The following is a 27,604-nucleotide window of genomic DNA, read 5'->3' on the forward strand; positions in this document are numbered from 1 at the left end:
GGATTGTGTACCCACCAATTTGGAGCCTCTCTAAAAAGCATTCCGGTGCAGGAATTTCCGCCACGTCAGTCAAATAGTTCAAATAAAGAGAAAATAATCTCCTATTTTCACGGCGCCTGACAGCGGCGAAGCGTTGGCTACACTCAGTTTGGTTAAGGAATGCTTCTTAAGTTTACCGGTTAAAGCTTTTTATTGCTGAAGAAGCGTTGTTTTATAATACAATCCATTGCTTTATTTACGTGTATATAAATGGTGAAGAAACAGATAATCCCTTAATGGAGATACTAAAGCTCAATGAAGTCAGGAATAATTTTTCAAATTGTTTTTAAACATTATGACAGTTAGTAAAGAAAATTAAGTCAGATAGATACTGTAGTGTCTATCCTATATGATAATATCAAAGGATGCTTACAGAGTCGTGTATGATGACGATACTTAAGTTTATTTCAATTAAACCAGGTCATATTATGTAAGGCCATTAACCGGAAAACAGTCTCAGTGAAGAATTTCCGGAATCTGAGTGAAAAAGCAGTTCCAATAAAGGTAAAAATAAAGGCGCCCGGTCTCACGCCGGCCGACAGCGGTTAGAGGGTTGGCTACCCACAGTTTGTTTAAGAAATGCTTCTTGCTTTGTAGGGTTTCGTAGATAATACTAAAAAAACGGAACTTTTACTGATGGATTTCATCTTGTCTGTCTGCCCGTATCTTCTGGTGTCAATGCGTAATTTTGTTTGGAAATTATTCAAAGGTAAAAGGTACGTATTTTTTCCAATTATTTGAAGGTTATACAGAAAGTAATTATTTGGGTAGCATTTTTTTATGTAAATGAGATATGGTGAGGGTTGTTACTGTATAATTTAATCCATTTGACTTCATGGAGGAGCGTAGTACTAATCTTGAACGACCCGAGGATTATCAACCGAACCCCGAAACCTACGGAGGGGCATAAGAACCCTTTGTATTTCCTATACATTTTACAATGGTGAGTGCTCCGACGAACTGTAAGACATAGTGTCGATATAACCTCTCCTTTATTATACTACTCGTTGAAACATGAGGTTCTTCTTTCACTGGACTGACGGCGTGTCAGTCCCCCGTGATTTGGTTTGCGTTTTCCTTTTTTTACCCCGTACGTGCAACGAACGAAAAGGTGTTAAAAAGAGCCCTCTTTCAAAGCCAACGACACGTTGACGACTCTTCTGTACCCTTACCATGAGTTTTTACGTTTCGACAAATATGACTGTTTTTCTACTTGTTTACGTATTTGCTCATACAATTTCCAATCAGCGCCCCTAGCGGATTGTGTCAGAACTAGGAAATCGTATGGGCCAATACGTAAACAAATACCAAAACAGTCATATTTGTCAAAACGTAAAAACTCATGGTAAGGGTAGGTACTGGTCATAGATTTGGTTCAGATCATGTTACGCGGCTTGGTCTGTTTCAATCATCTATTTATGAAGTTGCTAAAACTGTCTTAACTTGCGCTAATTCATTTTAAAATAACACTTTGAAAAAATTACAAGCAAAGCAGTAAATGGAAGTGTCCGCGCTGATGTATCAGACCACATTTTTATATCGCTTTCAGTGTAAACAAGTTTCACGATCTGAGTGCAGTGAAACAATTAAGAAGTTCAGAAATCTCAAGTTGAATAGTTTTTCATCTTGTTTTAGTTTTCATTTGAAATGGTCCGCTAAAATATTTAATAAGCGAAACCATGTTTGGTTTTTAAATCACTGTTACTGTAATTGATTACCGTTAGTATAAGTGTTAGTATGTTTGGATAGGCAATAAAATAAGGCGTATCTGCATTGAAATAATTTAGTCGGACTAAATGAAAAAATATTACATAATAAATTTTATAATAACCCACAACAATCTAAGTTAATGCATATTAACTTATCATATATATATATTTAACACGACTTTCAGTCTGTAAAAGATTGTATAACAAAGATTTAAAAAAAACTAGAAACATCGAAAAACAGGCATTTAAATAAAAGCAAGACAATAAAATTAAAATTTCACTTTCAAAACTTTGGTTTCCATATAGATTTCTATAAAAATATTGCTTGAAGTTCAATTTAGACCTCATATCATTTACACAATTTATTTGAATACATGGATCTTGCCTCATACTTTTTTTAAATACAACGTTTTCTAAAAATTAGACCTAGCTAGATCGATTTATCGGCCCCGAGAAACCCGTATATACATACAAAAAAATCTCGTTTAAAGTTATTAGATAACAACGATAACGTGAAAGACCTAATACTCTAGTGATGGCTTGTGAAGGATTTCAATCAATTTTGCTAGTTTTCCGTAAGTGCTTATCATAACAATTATTATTTGTGAGTGCACAAAATGACAATGGAAACAAAACTCGATTATGTATGTATCGGGTCGCGTCGCGGCGCGTGACATGCCCGTCTCTTATTTTGTATGCGGATAGAGAAACTTGTTCATCTAGTAGGTTTTTGTTTCCAATAGAATTTAATGTCCAATCTTTTTAGCGAGAAACAATATTTTTGGCAAAATGAAACAAGATGATCAATGGCATAAAATAAACTTTTTGACTACTCTATGAATTTTATTATTATTACATTTAACTTACTCTCACCCGACCACGGATAATTTTTTGGTATTCCTACGACCCACAGGGCTTGACGAAATTGTGAGTGTAATATACACTATATTATTTCCCTTTTCATGTTTAATTTGCCCTTTTCAGTCCGCCCAGTCGGGAATACTGTTTTTATAACTGTTTTGATTAATTAACATCAAAATATAACAATAATAATTTATAATGAACAATTAGATCTGCGTTCAGCTCGTGTATCAAAGTATGTGTAATTGGTTTGACAATCACTACAAGTTTGCTAGACACCACTAAAACAACAAAACAGTGACTACAGAAAATCAGTCGTTGAAAGTTTTTATTAAAGTAAAAGCATGAGAATAAAATACGTTTTACCTTTCCAGCTAAGTGCACTAATATCTATAACGGGGGTTATACCTACTCATACAATACATTAATCAGAAGCGGGTCTACGCTGCAGTGCCCTTTTGCAACGCTGATCCACTTTTCTACGGATGCGAGATTAAAGGGGAGTAACAAAATGAGAAATGGAACGATTTCAGGACGCATTGTTGGCCGGCCGGCCGTTGTCGGATTTATGACAAAGAACAGCCGGATGATTCAATCAGGCCAGTTCTTTAGTTTGTTATATTCATGTTACAGTCGACATCTATGAGTCTTATTGTTATCGGCTTGTTGTCTTACTAAAAATTCTCTTTGTTTGTCGGGCCTATTTTACTATTGACGTAGACGTTCGTTGTAATAAAATAATGGTACTCTAACAGTTATCTTTATAGCATTTGTATGCATGTAATACATCGTATATTGTTTCTATTTTTTTTTTATAAAAGCTTACGATTAGGATACTATCGTATAAGGGGGCCTACCGTACGATTGACATTGTATACTAAGTACCACCACAAATTTACTTACATGTACCTACATCATTTTCATTTCATCTTATTTGGAAAAAAAGAAAACTTATTGTTTAATTTCAAGCCCGGGATCTATTATAAACCCAAGTAACCTTACTTTACTATTTAAAGTAAATTACCGTACATCATACATTTTTCAGTAATGTCAGCTTTAAAAAAAATCCTTGCTATAAGTTGGTAAACAGACGACACGGCGATTGCAAAAGGGCAAACTTTCAGCAAATAGGTATTCAGTACAGGGGTGCAATTTACAATTTAAATATTCTTAATGTCTCCAAGTTGTCGCAGCGGGCGATGGAGGGTGGGGGTGACTTCCACTACATCAATCACTCGTGGACGCTGCGCCTGAACATTTCTAATTATTCGCCTCGCTTTCAACCGGCGAAATGTTCACTATTAACACGTTCACACTTAGATTTGCGGTCAAGGTACCTTTTATTAATATGCCATTAAGTTAGTCGCCAAAAGGTACCTATTTATGAAAATGCTGTTAAGTTTTTCATCAATTAAATGTGTGGATATTTGATGTCTTGCTTCTTTAAAGTAGATTTATTACTTTTTCAGACATTCAGATTAGGTGTTACGTAATTAGGGTTTTTATAAATGATCCTTTGAAATACGCTTGATTTTGTAGAAATTCTGTCTATCTATAATTAATTTGTTGTTTTAACACCTTTAAATTATAACACCAATTCTTACCAGGATTCCATATTTATGAGTGTCTAAGACAAAGAGGAATTCCCAAACCCTAAACATATAAACTTAGCAAATATTATGTAGGTATCTATAAGATTTTCGCCTGGTCAGTATCATAACTCACTATTCCTTAAACAGACAGTGACCCATACGTCGTATCGTCGCAATATCAACTATTGACGCAAAGTCAATGTCGTAATCATAGATTAGTAAAGATTACTCACTCCTAACAAGAAAATGTACCCAGTTTTGAGAATTGAAATAGTTGCGTAAAAAAGTTTTGCCACGTCTCCGTGCTAAAATGTCCCTAAAATATTTGAAATAATTATTTATTTATTAAGTAAATTACGCAGTATTCGTTATTTATTCGTAAATGTTGTCTAAAAATGTTTTTATTTGTCAAGAATTCAAAAAAAGAACTTACTAATAAGCCGTTTGTGGCTTCATTCAATTTCAAGGCGGCGAAGTATCTTTACTAATCTATGGTCGTAATAAATAGATACATAGATATATAAATAAAGAAATAAGGCCTAATGAAATAAATGGTAACGGCTATTATTTACAAGTTACATTAACATTTTATAAATACCGTATCTCGTCTTTCCTGGATTCCTGCTTCATTTACATAAGTATTAGACGTTCACAAGGAATGTAATATTAAAATACTTAAGCTCGTTGACATCTGAGCTCATTATGTGACGCGACATGTAAATATTATACGTGCTGTTACAACACGGGCAACTTTTTTTAGGATTCCGTACCTCAAAAGGGTAAAATCAACTTTTATAGGATCGCTTTGTTGTGTGTCTGTCTGTCTGTTGAGACAGTTTTTTAGTTAACGCGTAGAGATATTAAGTTGAAAATATCAAATACTGGAATCTACGCTCTGTTTCGGTTGAAAAAATAAAACTTGTAAATTAACGCGATCAAAGATCATTTATGTTGCAAAACTTCGTATATTTTGCGATTTCAAGGGAATTAATATCTGTGAGGTATGCCCCGTTGACCAGATATCATGAAATTTGGCAACAAAGAATGTTTTGTATCACAGGTAAGGGAAAAGTCTAAAAACCGCAAGAAAGCGAATTTACTGTTTACTGTTATAAACTTATAATTTCCGGTTGGCGCTGTTATTACCTAATTATTTGGTATTGCAACGGAACCCTTCGAACACCGCTGGTTTTGCGCATGTTTTCTGTGTGTGTGTTCACCCATTAAACTTAATTTGAGGGCGGTGTTCTGCATATTTTGTCAAGGCTGTGTTTGCTCACAAACGTCGCAGTGTAAGGAGCGGCTCGTCTCAAGAGGCCCTTGTTTGACGAGGGCCCTCTCGCAAGGTGACAGCTACGGTCTAATCTCAGTAACCTAATGTCGCCCTCATCGATGGATTTGTAGTGCAGTTGTTTTCATTTACAATTCCCTTATACGATTACTTTCTTGTATAAACTTTTGTCTTTCTAGTGGCGAGTACTTTTATAGATTTTCTATACGACAGGTATGATACAATTAAATTTTGATTAGTGTAAGTTAAGTTTTGAGTTTTATAATACATTCCCGGTTAAATAGATTATATTTTAGTTTATATAATTGCTTATCATTTATATACTATAGTTGTACGTACCTTCTTCAAGTAATGCAGCGGACGCCTCTTATAAAATTATTGACTGATTTATCGAAGACTAAAACAGCTGAAATTGAAATATGTATTTTCTTCTTTGACATTCCATCCCTAATGAATGTCAAAAAATATTCAAATGTTTGTATAGAACAAATATCATTTCATACTCAATTACTCATATTTGTTTCATTCAAATAAATAAATTGACAGCACATACAAATAAATGCATACACAGAATTCCCGAAACTATCCGTTACAAGGGTGCAAAGTGGTAGTAAAGTTTGCGATAAAAATAAATACTATTCATACGTGGTGGATCCAAACGCAAAAATCATCGTTACGGGGTGGTCCCTGCGTAGTTTTGTATGCGACATAGACCAAATGCAAATGCAAAATTACACGTAGGAATCGCGAATGCAAGTACAGGTATGAATTTGAATACACCATGTTAATAGCCTTAGTTCTGAAGTAGTGCTTATAATGTGAAGAAAGTTATACACCTAAACTTTTTTATAATTTTCTCATAAGTATGTGAAGTCTATCAGCCTGTAAGAGGCGTAGTAAAGCGTGGCCTCGATCCGTCTCATTATGAGAGGAGAATTGAGTCCAAATATGCAGTAGTAATTATTCAATGATAACATTATCTTAAATTAAAAATCATGTATCGTATAACGAAAAAGAAATCTCCCGAATTATTTGGTAATTATCTCGTACACGTACGGCAATGCCCTTCAACGTCGTTCATTCTTTTGGAAATACAACAAATATTTTATGCGTAACATTTTCCTATATTAAACGAATGAGCCCTGCCAACACGTCTGGGATACAATGGACGTGTTTACAGGAAATCAGAGCGAACGCCTTCGGCCCGGCTCGCCACATACGTAAACATTCCGCCTTCATGCTCCATAAATTTGTCATTGCGCCACTCTACTCCCTGTAAAAGTGTTACAAATTTTCATTTTAAAAGTTACATAACTTTTTAACCTACAAAGTTTTAGTTCTCATTAGTTGAGATTTTTTATTTTTTGTAATAAGCCTTAAAATAAGTAAAGCTTGAGAGTGTCAAGTTACTTTGGATCAGAGATCGATCGAAATCCAAGACGATAACAACAAGAACGCAGATGAGAACAACGAACAATTTCTACAATATACCAAAAAAATATTTTAATCTCATATCTGATAAATCCCAGTACGTCGCAAGCTAATCCTAATTTTTCAGTCTCGGTTAGTTGCGATAAAGCCTACGTAGGCTCGTAGCCTGTATCTGTATTCAGGCGCGGTATGAGCGGGCGTTATGAATACCTATGGCATGTTGTTGGCATTATCTGCGTGTTCGGTAATGTATTCAAATATGTATCAACCCCCATCCGCACCATGTTGTCGTTGTTATTTTATTTCATACGCGTGACGCCGCACCAGCTTTATTTTTTTCACGATACTCGAGTGTGATAATATATTGTCCCATCAGTAATTTTTTGCACGTCGCTTTGAATGAGTCGTATCGAGATTTGATGGATGGCTAGAGCTCATCCGTCCTTACATTACTTTGTGTGCCTGTGTTCAAAATAAGAGATATGTATCGTAGTAGTTAGAGATAATTTAAAGACTCGTGCAAGTATAATAGTGAACCGTTAGTAAATAAATGACTTATTAGACAAATTATTCGGGATTACTAAAACAAAGACTGCACTTAGACTTATTGGATGTCAAGCGCACGATCTACATTTAAAATAAGTTAATAATGAGTTACTCAAGAAGTTGTAAGAAAGTAGATGGAGATACATCTACTTAGATAATGCGCTGGCGCACGTACTACGAGAAAAATTGCTCCACACAGGAGACACCCCTGTCCGCGCTCTCAGCGTTCGAACGGATATTGATTACTTGTCTGTAAGGAATACAAATGTATCAGGAAACTGTGTTCTAGCGCTCCTCCGAACGCCATCCTTTGTGCTGACATCAAACATTAAACTTCATAGATGGCCTTATGCTTTGTATGTCTTGTGGGATAAATCTGTAGGACAAGATTGTATCTTTACGATACAGATAGAGGCTCCGTTTATTCGATTAATTCTTACAAAACATTTTATTTCGTCTTCGGCGAGGTAAATTCAAGATACAATTTTATATCTTATTTATGATGTTAGGAAACGTCCAGTTAACATTGCACGAGCAATGAGACCCCGCGGCAGCTAACTAGCAGGTGCACGTTGGCAAAGAAAAATGAAATAACGCAAAAAGGAGAAGTCGTGGCGGGTGAGGGGGTAGCTACGGTTGGGGTGGTTCTTTCGTAGAAAAGCCAGTTTCCTTTAGTGGAAACAGATAACGATCCGCTGCCGACGACAGAATACGTAACTGCACCCACTAAGCATAGATCTACATACTAACGGTACGATGGCCTATCAAAGGTATCTAACACAACAGATTTACTTGAGTAGAAAGAGTACGTCCCGTCTAGGTTGCCGGCAACTTGCTTTTCCTTTTTTGTCTAATGCTTATTAAAAAATAGAAAGCATAGTTGTGTACATAAAAGTCTTAGTTCTACATACTTTATTGATAACCTAGTGGTTAAGAAACTCGGCCTCTTGATAAAGAGGTTCGAGGTTCAAATACTACCTCTGATTTTGCAAAGTTATGAGCGTATTACAATTTAGTTATCACTTGCTTGAACGGTGAAGATATACACCGTAAGGAAACCTGCATACCTGAGAAAACTTAAAAAAAAGTTTTCAAAGGTATGTGAAGTACCAATACGCACTTGGCCAGCGCGGTGGATTATGGCCTACTCCTTCTCATTCTGAAAAGAGACCCTTGCCCAGAAATGGGTTGATGATGATGATTATGACTTTATTTGTTGGAAAAGTTAAGGCTATTGTTGCTTACACGTGTATGTGCTGACTAGTTTGGAAGAATGCACAGGCGTTAGCTTAGAGAGGTATATCCTGGGAGACGGCTGCGTCATGCTTCCGCGTGCAGCGGCGAATGCACAATCCGAAGCCGAATCGTTGTTTGATTATTTAACGAGCTCACGAATACGTTGCACTATCTCCGTAAATGCTTCTAGAAAATAGACTCTAAACGATTTGGTTCACCACACCAAATTGTAAATTATAGGTGTCGACGTTCTTAGAACTCGTGAGTCAACCACTACCACACTTAATGCAAAATTAGCACTGCTATGATCTCGTTGGAGATGTGTTCTCACCTTTAATATATATTTTTATAATGTCGTCCAGAGCAGCAAACATTTGTTATGACCTTAGTATAGAAATATTGTCCTATGTTTAGGAGTTACTGACTTTTTTCTCTTTTTATAATATGGGAGTAGCAGATGACTATGCAGTCCACCTGATGGTTAGTGGGTACTGCCCATCGACATCCGTAATCAACCCCGGATAATATTAGATTCCTACCTGAGGTCGGCCACAGGTGCGCTCCCCTTGAGGAATAAGCTGGAATTCCTCGGAAAAGTATGTAATATCAATAAATGATTCAACATTTGCCGCTACGGGTTAATTACTGATAAAACAAAGCAGATTTTGACACTAATTATTTTGAAATATTTGTTCCAAGTATTTCCAAATTGTTAATATTACAAACCATAAAATAATTATCTATATGTAACGTGTTTGTGGTTTAACGTTATTATACCATGTTGCTCTGATTCTTTTACAGCGTATAGAATAATAACATTTCGCTTGTTACTAGTGTCGTTATGAAAAGAAAACAGATTTTTCTTTTTTATTTAGGTAATCATCCAGCCAATTAATGCACGCGCTAAGCCTAATGATAAATGGTAATTGCAATATATGACAATTTACTAAGCAAAAAAATCCACAAAGCACAAGAGTTATATTAACTTATCATAAATGCGTTGCTATCAGTAGCACTACCATGAGTTTACAAAAGTATTACTCGCTAGCGACTGCGTAAAATAAATGTATGAAAAATTGTACAGCGCCTCTGGTGGTTACTCGTAGAACTAAATTCCGTAGTATGAGCCACTCGTAACGTAAAAAACCTATCGAAATCAAATCGCTAGCGAATGTCATTATGATCTATTGCCATACAAATTCAGTCCCATGAGTCATTAATTTGACAGACGTTGTCAAGAAATACCGTAACGATAGTAGTTATGTTATTCATTAGCAAAATGACAATAGTTTTCTATTTACAATTTCTATAGTGGCGTTTCTATGCCAACTCATGGTAGTGCTACAGGGGTAATATAGATTAGAACTTCCTAGTAATCTCATGAGACTTTTTATGAATGACAAAAAATAAGCGATACTTAGAATAAACGTTAGTCCTCGTACAATAAAATGATTTTTAAATTAAACTCCTACAGGTATATGCAGGTACATTTATTAGCGACGAGGCGCGTCCCGTTGCGGCTGCTACGCTCGTGACCTGCATTCATACACTATCGATATCGAATGAGATACTGCATTTCTACAGAGGTATACATACAACCTGCAAGGGATAGGCTGGGTACGGGGTGGATTATCATGGTTATAGACGGATAACTTCACCTAATTGTCAAATAAAATCTAGCATTATGCTAGTTTAAAAAATATTGAAATAAAATGAGTATAATTGCTGGCGAAATGTTTGGACATACATGGCGGCTAGGTAAAATATAAAAACACGTACACAAATCGCGTAACATTGGTCAATTCTTAGTTATTATTTCTAATAGGAAAAATGTTTAGATATATACTTATCTGGGCAGTCTTGAATTTTTTACTGTTGTTTTTAGGGTATCTAAAGTATCATATTATAAGCGAACATGGTATCTGGGGAGTGTACTTTTGCAATAAAAACCAAAACAATAGATCAAGATTCACTGATATTTTCTTTTAGGAAATAAAGTTTATTTGATGATTATGGTCGTATTACATGCACTTCGATTGAGAGAGGATTTTTACTACAAAAATAATTCGGAGTGAGTTAATTTACTTATGTATCTATCGAAATTGTCACATCACTACAAGCCACAATATGATTTAAATAAATATCAGAGTGGAATCAAAACCGTTCAAATAAATATAATTTAGTTAGTATTGTTACAAATTAGTTTGTTCGTCAATAGATAGTTAGGTATATATCGAGAGGACAAATAATAACAATGTATTTCAAAATTCAAAGCCCAAATGGTTTGGGTTGAATTATATCCAGCTCAATTGTAATTGTTTCAAATCATAAAGATTGTGTTTATATAACACGGATGAACTCGAATACACTTTGACTCTTTTTTCTTTCATATGCATCGTCCTTCATATGCATCATCATTCATCTATAATGGACATTACCGATTATAAAACTCTACATAAATACACTTTCAGATTTTTTAAAGAACTTTCAGGCGTTAATGTTTCCTCGCGATGTTTTCTTTTGCCTTTATAGCTATTGCTAATTAATGTCTAATATGCACATAACTGTGAAAAATTGAGGTGCATGAAAGAGTTCGTAACGTCGGACCCCCGATTGAGAGGCCAAGTTTTAATCCACTAGAGTATTTGAGGGTTTTATTAAAAATAATACATATATACCTTAAGGAATAATAGGAATTATATGTCTGTAGCAACCTTAGCATAAGTATTCCAAAATTATTATTTTTACCTATTCAAAAGTGAGCAACGTAATCGTTACGATCTCTCCAGTACCCTTACCATGAGTTTTTACGGTTTGATAAATATGACTGTTTTGGTATTTGTTTACGTATTGGCCCATACTATTTCCAAGTTATTATATAATCCGCTAGGGGCGCTGATTGGAAACTCATTTAGACAGACAGACAATTTATTTTTATTTTTGTGCAAAGATTAAAGCAATCTCAGTATTCATTATTCGGCATAAGTAGACCAAAATTATTAATTTTACCTATTTAAAAGTGAGCAACATAATTGTCAGGGTCTCTACAGTTCACAGCGAAGTAATAGTCGGCATTCGCAACCAAGTCGTCAGGTGAGCGGTAACCCGTGCGACCGCCTTGTGAATATGCAAAGTGAGCGACGTTAAACATCGAACTGCCTTATTGCGCTTAAATGTGCTAAACTTTAGTAGATCTTTGCTCTTTTACTCGTCAACTCATTTGGAAATGGAAAGTGTAAATTGTGATATATTGTACTTTAACATGTACTATATGAAATTACTTCAATGCTTATTTCATGACGAATTTAATTAATTTCATATCGAATTATTGTATTAATAAAAAAAAAATAGAAATAAAGTTATATTAAAAGTATAAAGAGGCAATTTATTTTTATTTTTGTGCAAAGATTAAAGCAACCTCAGTATTCATTATTCGGCATAAGTATTCCAAAATTATTAATTTTACCTATTCAAAAGTGAGCAACGTAATCGTTACGGTCTCTCCAGTTCTCAGCGAAGTAATAGTCGGCATTCGCAACCAAGTCGTCAGGTGAGCGGTAGCCCGTGCGACCGCCTTGTGAATATGCAAAATGAGCGACGTTAAACATCGAACTGCCTTATTGCGCTTAAATGTGCTAAACTTTAGTAGATCTTTGCTCTTTTACTCGTCAACTCATTTGGAAATGGAAAGTGTAAATTGTGATATATTGTACTTTAACATGTACTATATGAAATTACTTCAATGCTTATTTCATGACGAATTTAATTAATTTCATATCGAATTATTGTATTAATAAAAAAAAATCGAAAGAAAGTTATATTAAAAGTATAAAGAGACAATTTATTTTTATTTATGTGCAAAGATTAAAGCAACCTCAGTATTCATTATTCGACATAAGTAGACCAAAATTATTAATTTTACCTATTTAAAAGTGAGCAACATAATTGTCAGGGTCTCTACAGTTCACAGCGAAGTAATAGTCGGCATTCGCAACCAAGTCGTCAGGTGAGCGGTAACCTGTGCGACCGCCTTGTGAATATGCAAAGTGAGCGACGTTAAACATCGAACTGCCTTATTGCGCTACAATGTGCTTTCAACTTTAGTAGATCTTTGCTCTTTTCTTGTCAACTCATTTGGAAACGTAATATTTTGCACAACACCACGTATGTTAAAAATGCATGCATGACGCATTTAATAAGAACAAAACGTGCATGTAACTTGTTTAGATTTATTATATAGAAAGCATATCCCGTATTCATGTGGTATTAAGTGTCGCTACACCTCCAAATTTTTATGTTATGTGTTTAAGTAAAATTTGTCTTACCCTCTTAACACCCTTAATTCCGCCACCCTTAATTTATTTATTGTTTCAAAACTTTAAAGATTTTGCATTTTTGTGGATATTCAAAAGTATATGAAAATATAGTATTTCCTTAAAATTAAGGGAAGACACAATATAGCCCATTACGACATCCAAACAGCAGGTGAGCAGTAGCAGTGGGACTGCTTCTGAATATGCAAAGCGAACCACGTTAAACATTGAATTGCCTTTGCGCTTAAATTTGCCGTATCTTAGCTCTTTAAGTAATTAACTAACTTTGAATATAAATTAACCTGCACTCTTGTATTATAGCAAAGGTATGCAACTGCAGATGTATTTTTTCTGCCTATATTAAAATATCGCGGTGTATTTTAATGGCCCTCGTGATACAGTATTTTTATACCGCAAAGGCGCTTATAAAGGGATGTGGGATTGCCAAGAATGTATTTAGATGAGCGGGCACATTTGGAATTAGCCAGGGAAAAATGTATGTCACGACATTTGCTATAATTTGAAGAAACGCGGGCGAGAAATCAGGTTCTAGGAAGGTACGCAGACCGTAAGAAGATATTCTAGAAATACTGCGGGCCACAGGGAGACGTTCTAGGAAGACTGCAGGCCGCAGGGAGACGTTCTAGGAAGACTGCGGGTCGCAGGGAGACGTTCTAGGAAGACTGCGAGCCGCAGGGAGACGTTCTAGGAAGATTGCGGGCCGCAGGAAGTAGGTAGGGGACCGCGTGTTGTCGACTGCTGATTCAGATAATTATTATGCGGTACTTACATTTGTCTTCGGCACCCATAACTATTACGTGACGCAAATATTTTCATTACAATTTGTACAAACTCACTACTTTCTAAGAAATAATATATATCTAAGAAATAATTAATATCGAGGAAAAAAAATAGAAAATTGCATTACTTTTTCGCTTATACAGCAATACTGTTTCATTCATAGCAAGTAGATAAGCGGAACTGTACGACCACCTTTTGAATATTCAATATGAACTATTTTAGAGTCTTTTCTCGGTTATTTATTCTACAACCCTTTAATTATGAAATAAGATCTGAACGACTCTTTATCTTTGCAAAGGATTTAAGAGATTAACTTTTCATTTAAAGTAACAGTATCACTTGGCCTCAGAAAAAGATGTGTAATAATTTATTAAGGTAATAATATAAGATACTTATCTAATTCTATGCTATACAATAATTTATTGACTCCGCAGTCAGGCTTGAAGCTTTATATGGATCAAGTACTACGAACTAACATCATATTGGATGGTCCAACTAGTTATGTTACGGATTGGTTTAATTCTGTTCCTATACATATAAACATAAATATGTTTGTGTGTACGAAATATGTACGAAAATCCTAAGTCAGCTTACGAATCTTTCTAACACTTAGACACAGGCCCGAAAGTTTTCAAAACGATTTCTAAGACATGTGTGAAGCCAACCAACTTGCTTTTAGCTCGCCCGAATTCTCAGAACTACTCATTCTTAGTAGAAATTGATGGCCAGCTGTGACTGAATAGTGCCCACACATCGAGCCGTCTTCAAAGTTAAATCGTACTTATAACAAAACTTTAAATAGATAAACTCTTTCCAGTGAGCATTAAAACATTATTTCGTCCTAAAAATATTTTTCTATAAACTTATAAAAAGCGCACGGTGGCATGTCACAGCAAAAATTGCAAGGCGCCTCGTCCCTCGACACGCGGCATTGTGCCCGAAATGACACGTGAAAGGCGTCGAGAGTGCCGCACTGCTGCCTTCACAAAAGGCTTACAGATGCGCGCACCAGAAGATTTTAATGAGGCAACGACTCTGTGTGATTTTATCGCGTGTGCCTTAATGAGAAATAACCAAGCGCATCCTCTTTGACTGCACTCATACGCAGCCGCTATCAAAAACGCTACGACGTCTGCGTTTCATGCGCCCTGAGCGTGCTAATAACGCCTGAAAAGCTCGCGGTGCTTGTTATTAACCTGAATGTTTACGTCCCATGAATTGCGCATTTCCATATGCTGGCAACGGCAATGAGAACAACGTGTGCGATGAGCGACGTTATTGCACGCGCCGTGATTTTTATGACACCTACACATAGCTTTGCGTCTATTGTCGTACAAAACGCCGCTATGTTCCCGTATTATTCTACCGCATAAAAACGGTGTCGCTTTTAAAATCATGCCGGTTATATAAAAGCAATAAAACAAATTAGGGGAGCGAGAAAGTTACGAGATCCGGATATACTGGCCAATTCTCATCAATGCAAATCACGTTGTCGACTCGTCAACCCAATTACCAAGAAGTGAATTTAAATAAAGATAAGTATCGCCCTCGAGGAGACAATGCTAATAGGAGGTGGAGGCGTGATAATAGGCTCCGACTGGGGTTCGGCGGCGCACCGCGGTAGGTGCTTTAATTAGATCTCTCGACTTACGCGCCCGTGAGCCTCAAAACACTTGTTCAATTAGTGATCAGACTTAAGAAAGCGTATTATGCAAACGTTCATTCACTTCAATACAGGTATTTTGCTGTTTCACGATGTTTACGTCTTCATCAGCAATTTAAACTTGGCAAGTCTGTTAATGCCTTGAGCCATGCGATTCTTCAATAGAGTTTAAACCATTTTTGTGGCAAACGACATTTAAAGTTGGTACTACTAAAAGATATATAAAGAGGTTAGGTTAAATTTTTTTATAAACGTTCTCGTACAAATTAATGATTAAAAAATCTCTTAAGAAAAAATTGCGAATTTTTTTTCTTAAAAACGAACGATGCAATGGCTTTTTCAGTGTTACAAACGTTAACCACACAGCATTAACCACTCGTGTTACTTCTCGATAGGTGTTATAAAAATAATACAATTCATAGCGTTGGCCCATACTTTGGTACTCATACATCGGTGATATGACGTTGTGAGGGGTCATGTCGCGGTCAGTTAGGCGGAAGGGCGGAAACACATGTTGACAGCCTGCTCGTTATCTGTTTCCCGTCACCGTCGCTCACGGAAAATACCCCGACACACATTCAATCTGTTTCTAAATAATTAGCTATTTACAAATTAACTTCAAGCTCAGGATTAGTATAGATACTTCGCCACCTTGAAATTGAATGAAGCCACAAACAGCTTATTTTAGTAAGTTCTTTTTTTGAATTCTTGACAAATAAAAACATTTTAAGAGAAAATTTACGAATAAATAACTAATACTGCGTAATTTACGTAATAAATAAAGCATTATTTCAAATATTTTAGGGACATTTTAGCACGGAGACGTGGCAAAACTTTTTTACGCAACTATTTCACTAAACTGGGTACATTTTCTTGTTAGGAGTGAGTAATCTTTACCAATCTATGATTAGGCTAATCAATGTGTCAATTTTTTATTTCGACCGTGAGGAAGAAAATGTAATGAAAAGAGAAGAATTAAATTAAATTTACTATTGTTATGATCTATTGAAGTATATCTATATAAAGAATATTCTATCTATTTAAAAAATTAACAAATATTATTTTTATTCTAAAGTTTATATAAGAAAAATGATAATTATTGTGTACACAAATACAACATATTGACGTTTACGACGATAATACGTATCTAATATCTATCTACGTAAGTGGGCAAATAATTTATTAAAATATAGAAAAAACCCCGTTAAAATATTGTCCATGTGGTCTATCCTATTAAATGTTCCTTTATAATTTGCTTGTGACCTGAGTTGTGCTATAAATTAAAATGAAATAAAATCTACAAGTCATGTTACAAAGAGCTTCGCGGAAACGACGACTAACGAGAATGTTTTATCAAATGAATATTCCTTTGAGGAAGAAATTGACTTCAATATAATATGATAATTTGTGTATACTGTCCCACTGCTGTCTACTGTCAGATTCAGAGTGGTTAAGGCCATAAATCCACTGCATTGCTCAGGAGCGCATTGGTGGACCTTACACATTCCTGAGTTTTTTTTAATCTCACAGGCTTTTCCTCAAAATGTTTTCCATAATCGTTTAAGCAATTAAGTACTTATTATTTTTAAAACGCACATAACTTTGAATATCTGAGGCCTGGATTTTGGACTTCGTTATCCCAGATGAAAGGCAAAGTTTCTAACTTCAATCCATAGCAGTTTGAATTCATCATTGTCTAAACACTTATTTTTATACGATAACACTTCCCAAACTAGTATTATTTAACAAGGCACCGTAACGCGTGATACAATAAACCAAATGGTTATTTTTCCACAATCCGTCCACTGAAAGATATGTTACTTTATTTCTATTTTCTGTATTCACTCAGGGTTTATGTATCTCGAATAGTCACGTCCCCGCGAAGGGTAGGGCATACAAATAAGTAAAGTCCGAAACCGTCCAAACACCCGCCACCATGTTCTTTATCTGCGGATCTCTTAAAAGAATTTGATCGTATATGAGAATATTACAAGCAACATCTGCGACAAGGGACGAATAAACTTATAATAATTTGTCGCAACTGTACAGACACGTACGAAGCGCGAATAAGTACTTAATAATACACATTTGTTGCATTTTATGAATTGCACTTTTTTGTTTATAATTTTGATAGTGAAAACGTTTTAGTCTAGTTCATGTAATGGGTAGGACTTATTAGAACTATAAATTCTAGAATTTATTATTAGAACACAACATTTAAGCGTATGATACTTAAACGCATAGATTAGTAAAGATACTTCGCCGCCTTGAAATTGAATGAAGCCACAAACGGCTTATTTTAGTAAGTTCTTTTTTGAATTCTTGACAAATAAAAACATTTTTAGAGAATTTTACAAATACATAACTAATACTGCGTAATTTACGTAATAAATAAATAATTATTTCAAATATTTTAGGGACATTTTAGCACGGAGACGTGGCAAAACTTTTTTAAGCAACTATTTCAATTCTCAAAACTGGGTACATTTTCTTGTTAGGAGTGAGTAATCTTTACTAATCTATGCTTAAACGTTACACTTTTAGATCAGAAACACTTTGTAGTAAAAGTAGTTTATACACAGACAAACGTACGATAGTGCTTTTATTGTCTTCATAGATTATTCAAAGCCTTACAACCATAAGAAAATGTATTTAATAAATTATTTCATAAAGTAAGTAGAACAAAAACAAAATGCACAATGCGCTGTAAAGAAGCGAGGAAAACACATAAAACATCGTATACAAACAATTTCCCATTCCACTAATTGATGCTTAACGCAGACAATAAAACACGATGATTAAAATCTCTTAATGAACGAGGGACCATTTTTAAAATCAAGCCATTTTCAGCGTCAAATTGAATAATGATCTTGATTAATAATGTTCAACAATAGAATAATACTTAGTCTTGGTTTCTTATTGTTTGTGGAATATCCGAGCGGAGGGTGGATTCAGTAAAAGATAAGATGACGTTGGAATGAGGGCTGCGCGGACACTTTGATGAAAACTTTCAGGCCATAATATGCACATGGTATAAAATTTTTATTACAGGGTGTAATGAGTAAAGTTTTGCTCATAAAGTGAAGGAGTTACTTGTTATAGATAAATGATTGTTGTTGAATAAAAACTTATAGGTTTAATATACACTCCTTTGCAAAAAAAACGGGCGGGTTTGATTTTTTAACATTATTGGTAATAATTTAGTTCTTCAGAGGTTTTAATAGCCAAACTATGTTACTGGCACTTAATAAAGAGTCTGGGTATGAAAAAAAGTTCATTCCAAATTCAAAACTTTTGTTTTTTAAATTATTAATCCCTTTTTCATTTTGTGACACTTTTCGCGGGTTTGCGGTTAAAAGGTTATCAAGCAACTAAAAGTAACTTTTCGTTATTTTTAGTACAACAATTTATGTTTATCGCATAATTCTGCCTTATTGTGACTTAAAACAGATATCTTTGTGTCTATCGTAATGGCAGAAAAAGCAATGAGAGCTAGTAAAATTATAGCGCTGCTGGAAGAGGGGTGTAGCCAATGTTACGTCTCACAGCGGTTAAACGTGAGTCGTTCAACCGTACAAAGAACCTGGACTCGATACCAAGAGACAGGTTCCGTTCAGAGAAGGCAAGGTTCTGGGAGAAAACGTTGCACACAGCCGCGAGACGATCGCTTTTTAGTGACTCAGGCGCTGAGGAACCGCAAATGCAGTTACATAGACCTCAAAAGAAACCTTGAAGAGGTACGAGGAGCACAAGTTAGCCTATGGACTGTGAGGAGAAGACTTTTAGCTGCTGATATACGTAGTCGACGACCAGCGCGGGCCCCCAAGTTACTCCGTGAGCACCGGATTGCGCGGTTGAGGTTCGCTAGAAATTGCCTATCTTGGACACCAGGTAACTGGAGTAGCGTACTCTTCTCCGATGAGGCTCGAATTTGTCTGCATGGTGAGGACCGACGTCGGCGAGTGTTACGAAGACCAGGGGAACGCTATGCCGATGTGTGTTTTGAAGAAATCACCCCTTATGGTGGAGGGTCCGTTATGTTTTGGGCGGGCGTAACTTCCAACTATCGTACCGAGATAGTATTCATAGAAAATGGCTCACTAAATGCGCATAGGTACATAACAGAAATCCTTTCTCAAAATGCACAACCCGCACTGACTGTAATTGGTGAAGATGCCATTTACATGGACGATAATGCTCGGGCCCACCGTTCTGGCGACGTAGATGCTTATATGCAAGAGGTCGGTATTCGTCGTTTGGATTGGCCAGCGCGGAGCCCCGACCTTAACCCCATTGAGCATGTTTGGGACCTCCTAAAAAGGCGAGTACGATCTGTCCAACCACCTCCACAAAACATCAGAGAGCTTAAACGTGTAATCTCGACTGAGTGGGAACACATTCCACAGGACACCATCAAAAGCCTGGTGGGAAGCATGCCAAGACGATTACATGCCGTAATCGCTGCAAGAGGAGGTCATACTCGTTATTAATTTTTATTTTTTAATGTCTCTTTTATTAAAATACCATAAAAATACTCGTAGTCTTAATTTCATTATACCCATAAAAATGTCCATTTTAACACGGCTCTCTGTTTACATTGACTAAAACACCGATACCAGGATAAAAGTGTTAAAAAACTAGATTCTCATTGATAATAAGAAATTTCTAGTCATCCAAGCTAATGACATACTAAAAATATAATAATATTTACCCATAGAAAAGCTAAGGTAAAGTGTGTGTGTAAGGTGCCCGTTTTTTTTGCAAAGGAGTTTATAATACAGTGAAAAAGGGGAAAAGATTGATTCGAAATAATTTTCGATTGTTAACGTGAAATTTTACAATTTTACATCAACATTCAAAAAGATTTAACTATGTTTCTAAACATACATTGATCTATAAGCAATATTTCCTTATAGTACTATAGGTACTTAATATACTTTTCACAACTACTTTTCGTATCGTAACATTTTCGTCGGACCTTCATTAGCCTTTAGCGGTCGCATCGACAGGACAGGGTAAAATGTTTCACATTCCCCTTATACAATCCCTGTTAATTTTATTCATCACCGTAACATACTAAGTTTTTAACTAATAATGTACTGAGTTCACTTCTTAGGGACCTTATGATCCCTAAGATAACCATATTGTTGAGAAAATATGCTGCTGCTTCTGTCTTTTTATATCTCACTGTTGAGCACGGGTCTTTTTCCATAAAATACGCATGCCTGAATCATACTCTACCAAGCTCAAGAAAAAATTCAAGTTAAGTATGCAAATCCAATGTAATGACGAATATTTAAACCCACATTCAATCATGCTAGAGGAGTTCTTAGTTTCATTAAATTTAATTTAAGAGTTTATAATTAAATATTTTGTATCATAATTGAAAATATATTATAGGTAAACCTTTCAATTTCCTGAACATAATATACATTTCTGAAAGATAAAATTAAAATAAAATCAAGTATCAAAAGCTCGTCAAGCTCGTTTTCTTGCTGTTTTAAATAACAATTTCATTCAACAATTATTCAAGCAATCAAAACAAACGCAAAAATTAAACAAAGGAATGTTCAAAAGGCTATTTGTCAGCGATACGTCATTGTACGTGTAACGAGGTACCGTAGCCACAATCAATTTGGCGGCGCGGCTGTCAATTTGCGGCGGGTACCGCTCCTGATGACTTCCGAGTGACCGCCTCCGATTTGCATAAGGGCCAGCTTTAATATGAGATTATTCCCGAGTTAGGGCCATCGCCGGCGAGCCGATGCCAACCCGTTCGTTATTAGTTTTGGAATATTTAGCCCGGCCAATCCCGGACGTAATTATTACGTTTGCCAATTGTATTATTGTCGCTGACCTAGACATTGTTAATTATTACAATTTGTTAATCTACGTGGAATATTACTATATTACATAATTTATCAATAAATGCGTGTATTAGTACTAGAGCAATATTTTAAATGTGTTAAAAGTTAAGGATATGTTTATTTTTTTTTTTCTAAAGTTACATTTGCAGTAAGCATTGCATAAAATAAAAACTTTAAAGAGATCTGCTTTGGTACTATATTAAAGTACATTTAGGCAACGAAATATGTTAGTAAGAAAAGAGGGTAAGTAAGATTACTTACAAAAGACGGACAATTTCATTCACAACAATGTTGCAGAAAAACTGACCGTCAGTGACAAAGGGTCTTCCCTTCCTTCATGCGGTTTCTAAATTAACCCTTAATTCCATAAACGGTGTACTTCAAGACAATATAAGCAAAACAAGTACAATATACATTGTATTTAGTATCTTTGTCAATTTGCGTGCAGTGTGGTGGTAAAGCCTTAAAAACGTGAGAGTTTATGTTTTAAAATCGTGACAGTCATACTATAAATACATATATAGTTGATATTATAACTCAAAATTAGATTTAATCTAGAAAGTTTTGACTACGATGCTCTAGTGCGAGAATTATAATTATGTCTATATAAGTTACCTAATACACATATAGTTTTTTTAAAACACAAGAAAAAAAATTGCAATCGATGGACTAATACTAAATAATACACGGAATTTAAACATACACATGCAGAGCAGAGCTAACATTTACCTACTGGTGACAAAGGAATTCCTTCCCCATCCCTGTCTGCGGTTTCTAAATTAACCCTCAAAATATCCCTACGAATTCCGCCTCGCTTTATACGATTTTTGAGATACTATTGAAAATAACATTAATGAATCTAAATCCGTAAGAGAGTATAATTGAAAGGTAGCATTTGAAAGGTATTAAGATAGAAACAGCATAGAAATATGCTTTAGAATATACAATTAGAGTGAAGCAGTTTTTACGTTTCGGTGAGGTGTGGGTGCCAGCTGATTTACATATGAATCGACCACCTTAATCGTACGAAGTGACTACGCATCTACCATCGGCTTTAAGTAGAACCCCTGTTATATGAAATAGATTAAAGATACTCGTATCCTTAAGTGGCAGTGTCTACTTATCAGGTACTCGTATGTTACTTCAATCCAAAAAATACGAATGACAGATTTAATTTACAATTATAAATGTATTCGTATCTAGTATAGCATCTTGCCACCGGTGACAAAGGGATTACCCTTCCCTCTCTGTCTGCGGTTTCTTAATTAACCCCTAAATACCCCTGCACACGCCGCACTGCCTCGTGGTGTGTGAGATTATTGCCAACGTTACCCTGCTTAATTTTAATGTACAGTATTATTGAAACAAATAGAACTTCACGTCTCGGCGAGCTCATTAACTTAAATGCATGTTCTGTTCGCTCATCGTATTATTGTTTGAATGTTGAGGTATATGCGTGGTAATACTCATGTTAGTGTGTTTACATGTGTTCTAATACAACAAAAGCAACGTCGAGTCGTATTTTTGTCGTTCTTTCTATTACTATTTTCTACAGTTTTAATTTACTTCCATGCTTACTACCACAGCTTAAATGGTCTGAATAAAATTAATTTTAAAAGCGTATTGACGATATGTCACTTATACCTGCTTAAATTGATGACTTCTGTGGCGGATCGACCACTATACCGCTCTGGCATGTAATGGGTTGCGGATTCTATCTCAGGCTACACAGATATTTAAATAATGAAAACAATAAGATTTCTGTTCTGGATTGGGGTGTATTTTGTATTGGTTTTTGGCTCAGCAAAAATCCTTGTGTGAGCCTCCGTATGTAGAAAGCATTTCTTATATTTAATGATAAATAGGGACATACTTCAATAAATTAAGTGCCGGTATCCCTTCTAACATTCACCGGAGTCTGCGTCCAAAGCAATACTCAAAGCACACGGCTAATAGGGTGCGTTATGGATGGTAATGCGCGATTTACATCAGTTGAGTCGGGGCAGCGGGGCAGAAAATGGAGCATCGTGCTTGGAGCTAATACGATCAGGTGGGCACGACACACGCTTTCATCTTCACTCGGGTTCTCATGGCGCTGCGCTCACGCGAAGATGAATCTAAATAATGCCGCACGGAAGTACTTCAATCAGATTTCAGATTCGTCGTGTCTATACCCTCTCCATATGTATAAATATGACATCTATAAAAGTAGACGCATGTGCTATGGAATATCTTGTCCGTAAACATATACTTGCCGTTTGAATATATCTGAGAAATAATAATAAAAATTGCTTCAGAATTTGAGATTACTTCTAACGTAAACAGAAAAGTCTACTTTAATGTCGATTGTAATGTATAAGACAATGTGTCCAATATGTTAAATCTACATACAATATGTATAAATATAAATTACGACAGAAGATATACAGTAATACGGTACTGTCTTTTGCAATTTCTAAGACAATATCTACGCCCATATCTACGGTTTGGTCTCTGGCAATGTCTACGACAAAGTCTACGAAAATGTCTACGAATTGCTTATATAAATCCGATATAGTCGAGTCAAAAGTCTGCAATAAAGACTATGGCGGAGTTAATCAGCATAATTTATTGTTTGTGCCATCATCAGCTCAATACTGTCCCATTGTTAGACACAGGTCTTCTCTCAGAAAAGGAAGGATTAGACCACCGCCCTTGATTCACCGCGTCCAAGTGCGAATTGGTAGGCATCACACATCTTTCAGTCCACACATTTTTTTAAAGAACTCACGCGTATAAGTTTCCTCAAGGTGGTTTCTTTAACCCTTATAAGAAGTGATAATTTGTATTACGCGCATAAATTAAAAAAGCAAAGGTCTTAGCGTCTATAATAGTATAGTACGTAAAACCTCTCTTTTTGTTTCAAAAAAGCAAACAGAATTACCTACTACTCGCACAAGTGTGGGATAAAATAAAAGTAGTGACATCAGCTTCAACACGGCTGTGATACGTAAACAAGTGCGAACGGCAAACTATCACCACAGAGCAAATTTATTCTCCAAACAGTACGGATTCTGCATGCCTCGCCTTGCACCGGGCCACCGTGTCACCCCCTCCGACCCGCCGCTCGCTGAATGACAAATGTTTACTTAGTCAACCCCTGGACAACTACTTCATGCTGAACTTGTGCACTTTACAACACGTTTTTCTACTTTTTATTCATCAAGGATGTACTACATAAACAGCTTGGCCCGGAAATCTATTGTAAGTGGAAATTTTCAGTACAACATTGGGTTTTAGTTATGAAATACCTTAGTTATCTTTATATATATAGAAAGTTAATTAGTTTATCATGAATATCTACGTTAATATGACTTTGACGTAGGTATGCTTAGTGTGTATGGATGACGTCACATGTACAAATATATGTTATACTAGTGGTGCCCGCGGCTTCGCCCGCATTTTAAAGGTATATGATATGTAACATACATAAAACGGAAAATTTGTACCTGCATTGGAATGACAGTGGTGCCATCTGTCCCTCGTGGGCTCTTGGACAACTACTTTGCTAAAGATCATCACTTGATCAAATGCATAGTTTCCGATTCTATAACTACTTACGAATTAAAAATTAATTAAAAAACCTTTTCCCACGGACTAAATTGTGAATCTAAACCATTCTCAAGTCCCCTTGAACACACACAACAAATTTCATCAAAATCAGTCCGGTCGTTTAGGAGGAGCTCAGTGACATACACACGCACATAAGAAATATATATATATATATATATATATATATATATATATATATATATATATATATGTATATATATATATATATAACCAATGCAGGTACAAATTTTCCGTTTTATGTATGTTACATATCATATACCTTTAAAATGCGGGCGAAGCCGCGGGCACCACTAGTATAACATATATTTGTACATGTGACGTCATCCATACACACCAAGCATACCTACGTCAAAGTCATATTAACGTAGATATTCACGATAAACTAATTAACTTTCATATTCAATATTTATTCACATTTCTTATTTAAATATACAAATACATATTTATAGCACTTGCAGACAATAAGTACATAGAAACCAACGCCGTCGAATAGTTTATTCTCCAAACAGCAAGGCGGCTTGCCTTGCTTGTACCCAACAGCCGTCTCCCCTTTGATTCTGTTCGCTGAATGACAAAATGTTTACCTAGTCAATCCCTGGACAACTACTTCATATTCAACTTTTGCACTTCCCAATACTACTTACATTTTACTAAGATTTTAAACCTGATTGAGGAATGAAATGTTTTTCGAGCGTATTTATGTATAGTCTGCGCCAAACTGCTAGTCCGCTCTGAAGTTGTTGCGAGCAGGTGTAGTCATACAATTCACTATGGCGACGCGGTTCATTTCTATATTCAGAGCAGACTAGTAGTTTTACGCGGACTATATATATGTAATTATTCATACTTTGGGACGCTCTACAGCATAAACGGCTTAACAGATTCGTCTAACTTGTGAAAATGACATAGGTGACATTACTTTATCTTTCGGTTAGTTATTTAAATCAGTCGGTTTTTTGTTTCAATAATAATGACTTGTTATTTTCAAATGCCAACTACTCATAGTATTTAAATAAAAGTGAGAACTCGCGAAGAAAACAAAGAGAGCCAATTTGGCAAGTCGGAGACAAACGCATTTAAAATGGGCAGAGTAGAGCAGCAGCCATCTATCTCGGAACTTGATAAACGACGACATTATTCCTTATCGTCCACTCAATTTGTTTAAAAGCGTTCTGCTTTGATAATTTGAGAATTACAAATCGTATCTCTTGACAAAAATATCCTCATAACTGCAGAGTCCCACCGGCTTTTTGATAAGGCCCGCTTGGAGAGAAATTGAAACAATCAATCAACATTTTATTTTTGATTATATAAAATTTGAGTGGAACATTTTCATTAGTACCTATTTTCATCGAAAATGAAAACAGGTGCTAAATCGAAATGAAAGTGATAGAACCCTTTGTGGTTCGACTCCGGCGGCACCACCGCACGATCTATTTATTGCCTCTTAACAGCAGTGTTAATCTGTAAAGCAGTATCTGTGGCCGACCGATAAAAAATATTTTATTTTCATTGTTTCAGTTGTGGAGGAGCCTGAGTTCACCGATGTCATACAAAACGTTACGGTACCAGCGGGGCGTAGCGTACGCCTTGCCTGCTCAGTAAAAAACCTCGGTTCCTATAAGGTAATTACTTCAATTAATATTTCCATAAACAGGTAAGATACTGGTAGATGTGTAAGCAATAAATATAAATATACACATATTAGATACATGCGAAAAAGTCTTCGTGTTGTTCTTTTAAAATGAGTTAAAATAAGTTTTTGACAATAACAATGTATTCAAGGAATCAAACTAAATGTAGGTATTTACATACAACGTACATTAAGAAAATAGGCATTACTAACCATAGGCGTATCACAGACATCATATTTATTCATAAAAAGAACAAAGGATCTGTTTTGAGCTACCGCACTTAACCTTTGACGAAAATACACAAATATACTCCGGAGGCAAAGCACTTACGTGTAGACGCGACAATGCGACTCGGAACGACAGTACGCATAGAGCAGCCAAAGGAAACATAAAATAAGAGCATTTTATCATTTGATTTAGAACGCGCCGTCGTAATAAAGTGTCCATATAAATGGAGGAAAACATGATTTATAAGTCTTATGCCGTGTTTTCACCTTATATTACAGACAAGTAGTTTAAAAACTCGTACTGTTTGAAACGTTGTTGTAAGATGATTCATAGCTAATGATAACAAAATAAGATAGATTTGAAGGTGGTAGAACGTTTTGTGAAGGTGGTAGAACCCTTTGTGGTTCGACTCCGGCGGCACCACCGCCACACCTATTTCTACCTAATAACAGCAGTGTTAGGCGCTGCTGTGTTACGGTTTGAAGGGTGTGGTAAGGGAGACAGACTTTTCTGAGGCGTTCCAGCTTAGTCCTCAGGGGTAGCGGCGCATCTGTGGCCGACCTCAGGTAGGAATATCTAATCCTATCTGGGGTTGATTACAGATGTCCATGGGCAGCAGTAGCCACTTACCATCAGGTGGACTGCATGCTCGTCTGCTACTCTTATATTATAAAAAAAAGATTCAATTTATTGACACATATTAGCACGACGGCTTTTCACAGAAGTAAAGTTTTAATACTTGGATTATTGTAATTTTATTAAAATGCCCAATGTCACTATT

General features: G+C 35.8%; 1 protein-coding gene across 1 annotated transcript in view; it reads left to right on the top strand.

Annotated features, from left to right (window-relative positions):
- LOC140753455 (lachesin) overlaps window positions 1–27,604 on the top strand; it is a 110,434-nt gene that overhangs the window by 61,947 nt on the left and 20,883 nt on the right. Inside the window, exon 2 of the mRNA XM_073088066.1 lies at window positions 26,483–26,586. Within this exon, the coding sequence (XP_072944167.1) occupies window positions 26,483–26,586 (104 nt within the window). The remainder of the gene's footprint in view (window positions 1–26,482; window positions 26,587–27,604) is intronic.

This window comes from Epargyreus clarus, unplaced genomic scaffold (assembly GCF_041222505.1).
Source record: "Epargyreus clarus isolate Ecla_fem2 unplaced genomic scaffold, WU_Ecla_fem_2.2 ptg000003l, whole genome shotgun sequence".
Classification (NCBI taxonomy): domain Eukaryota; kingdom Metazoa; phylum Arthropoda; class Insecta; order Lepidoptera; family Hesperiidae; genus Epargyreus; species Epargyreus clarus.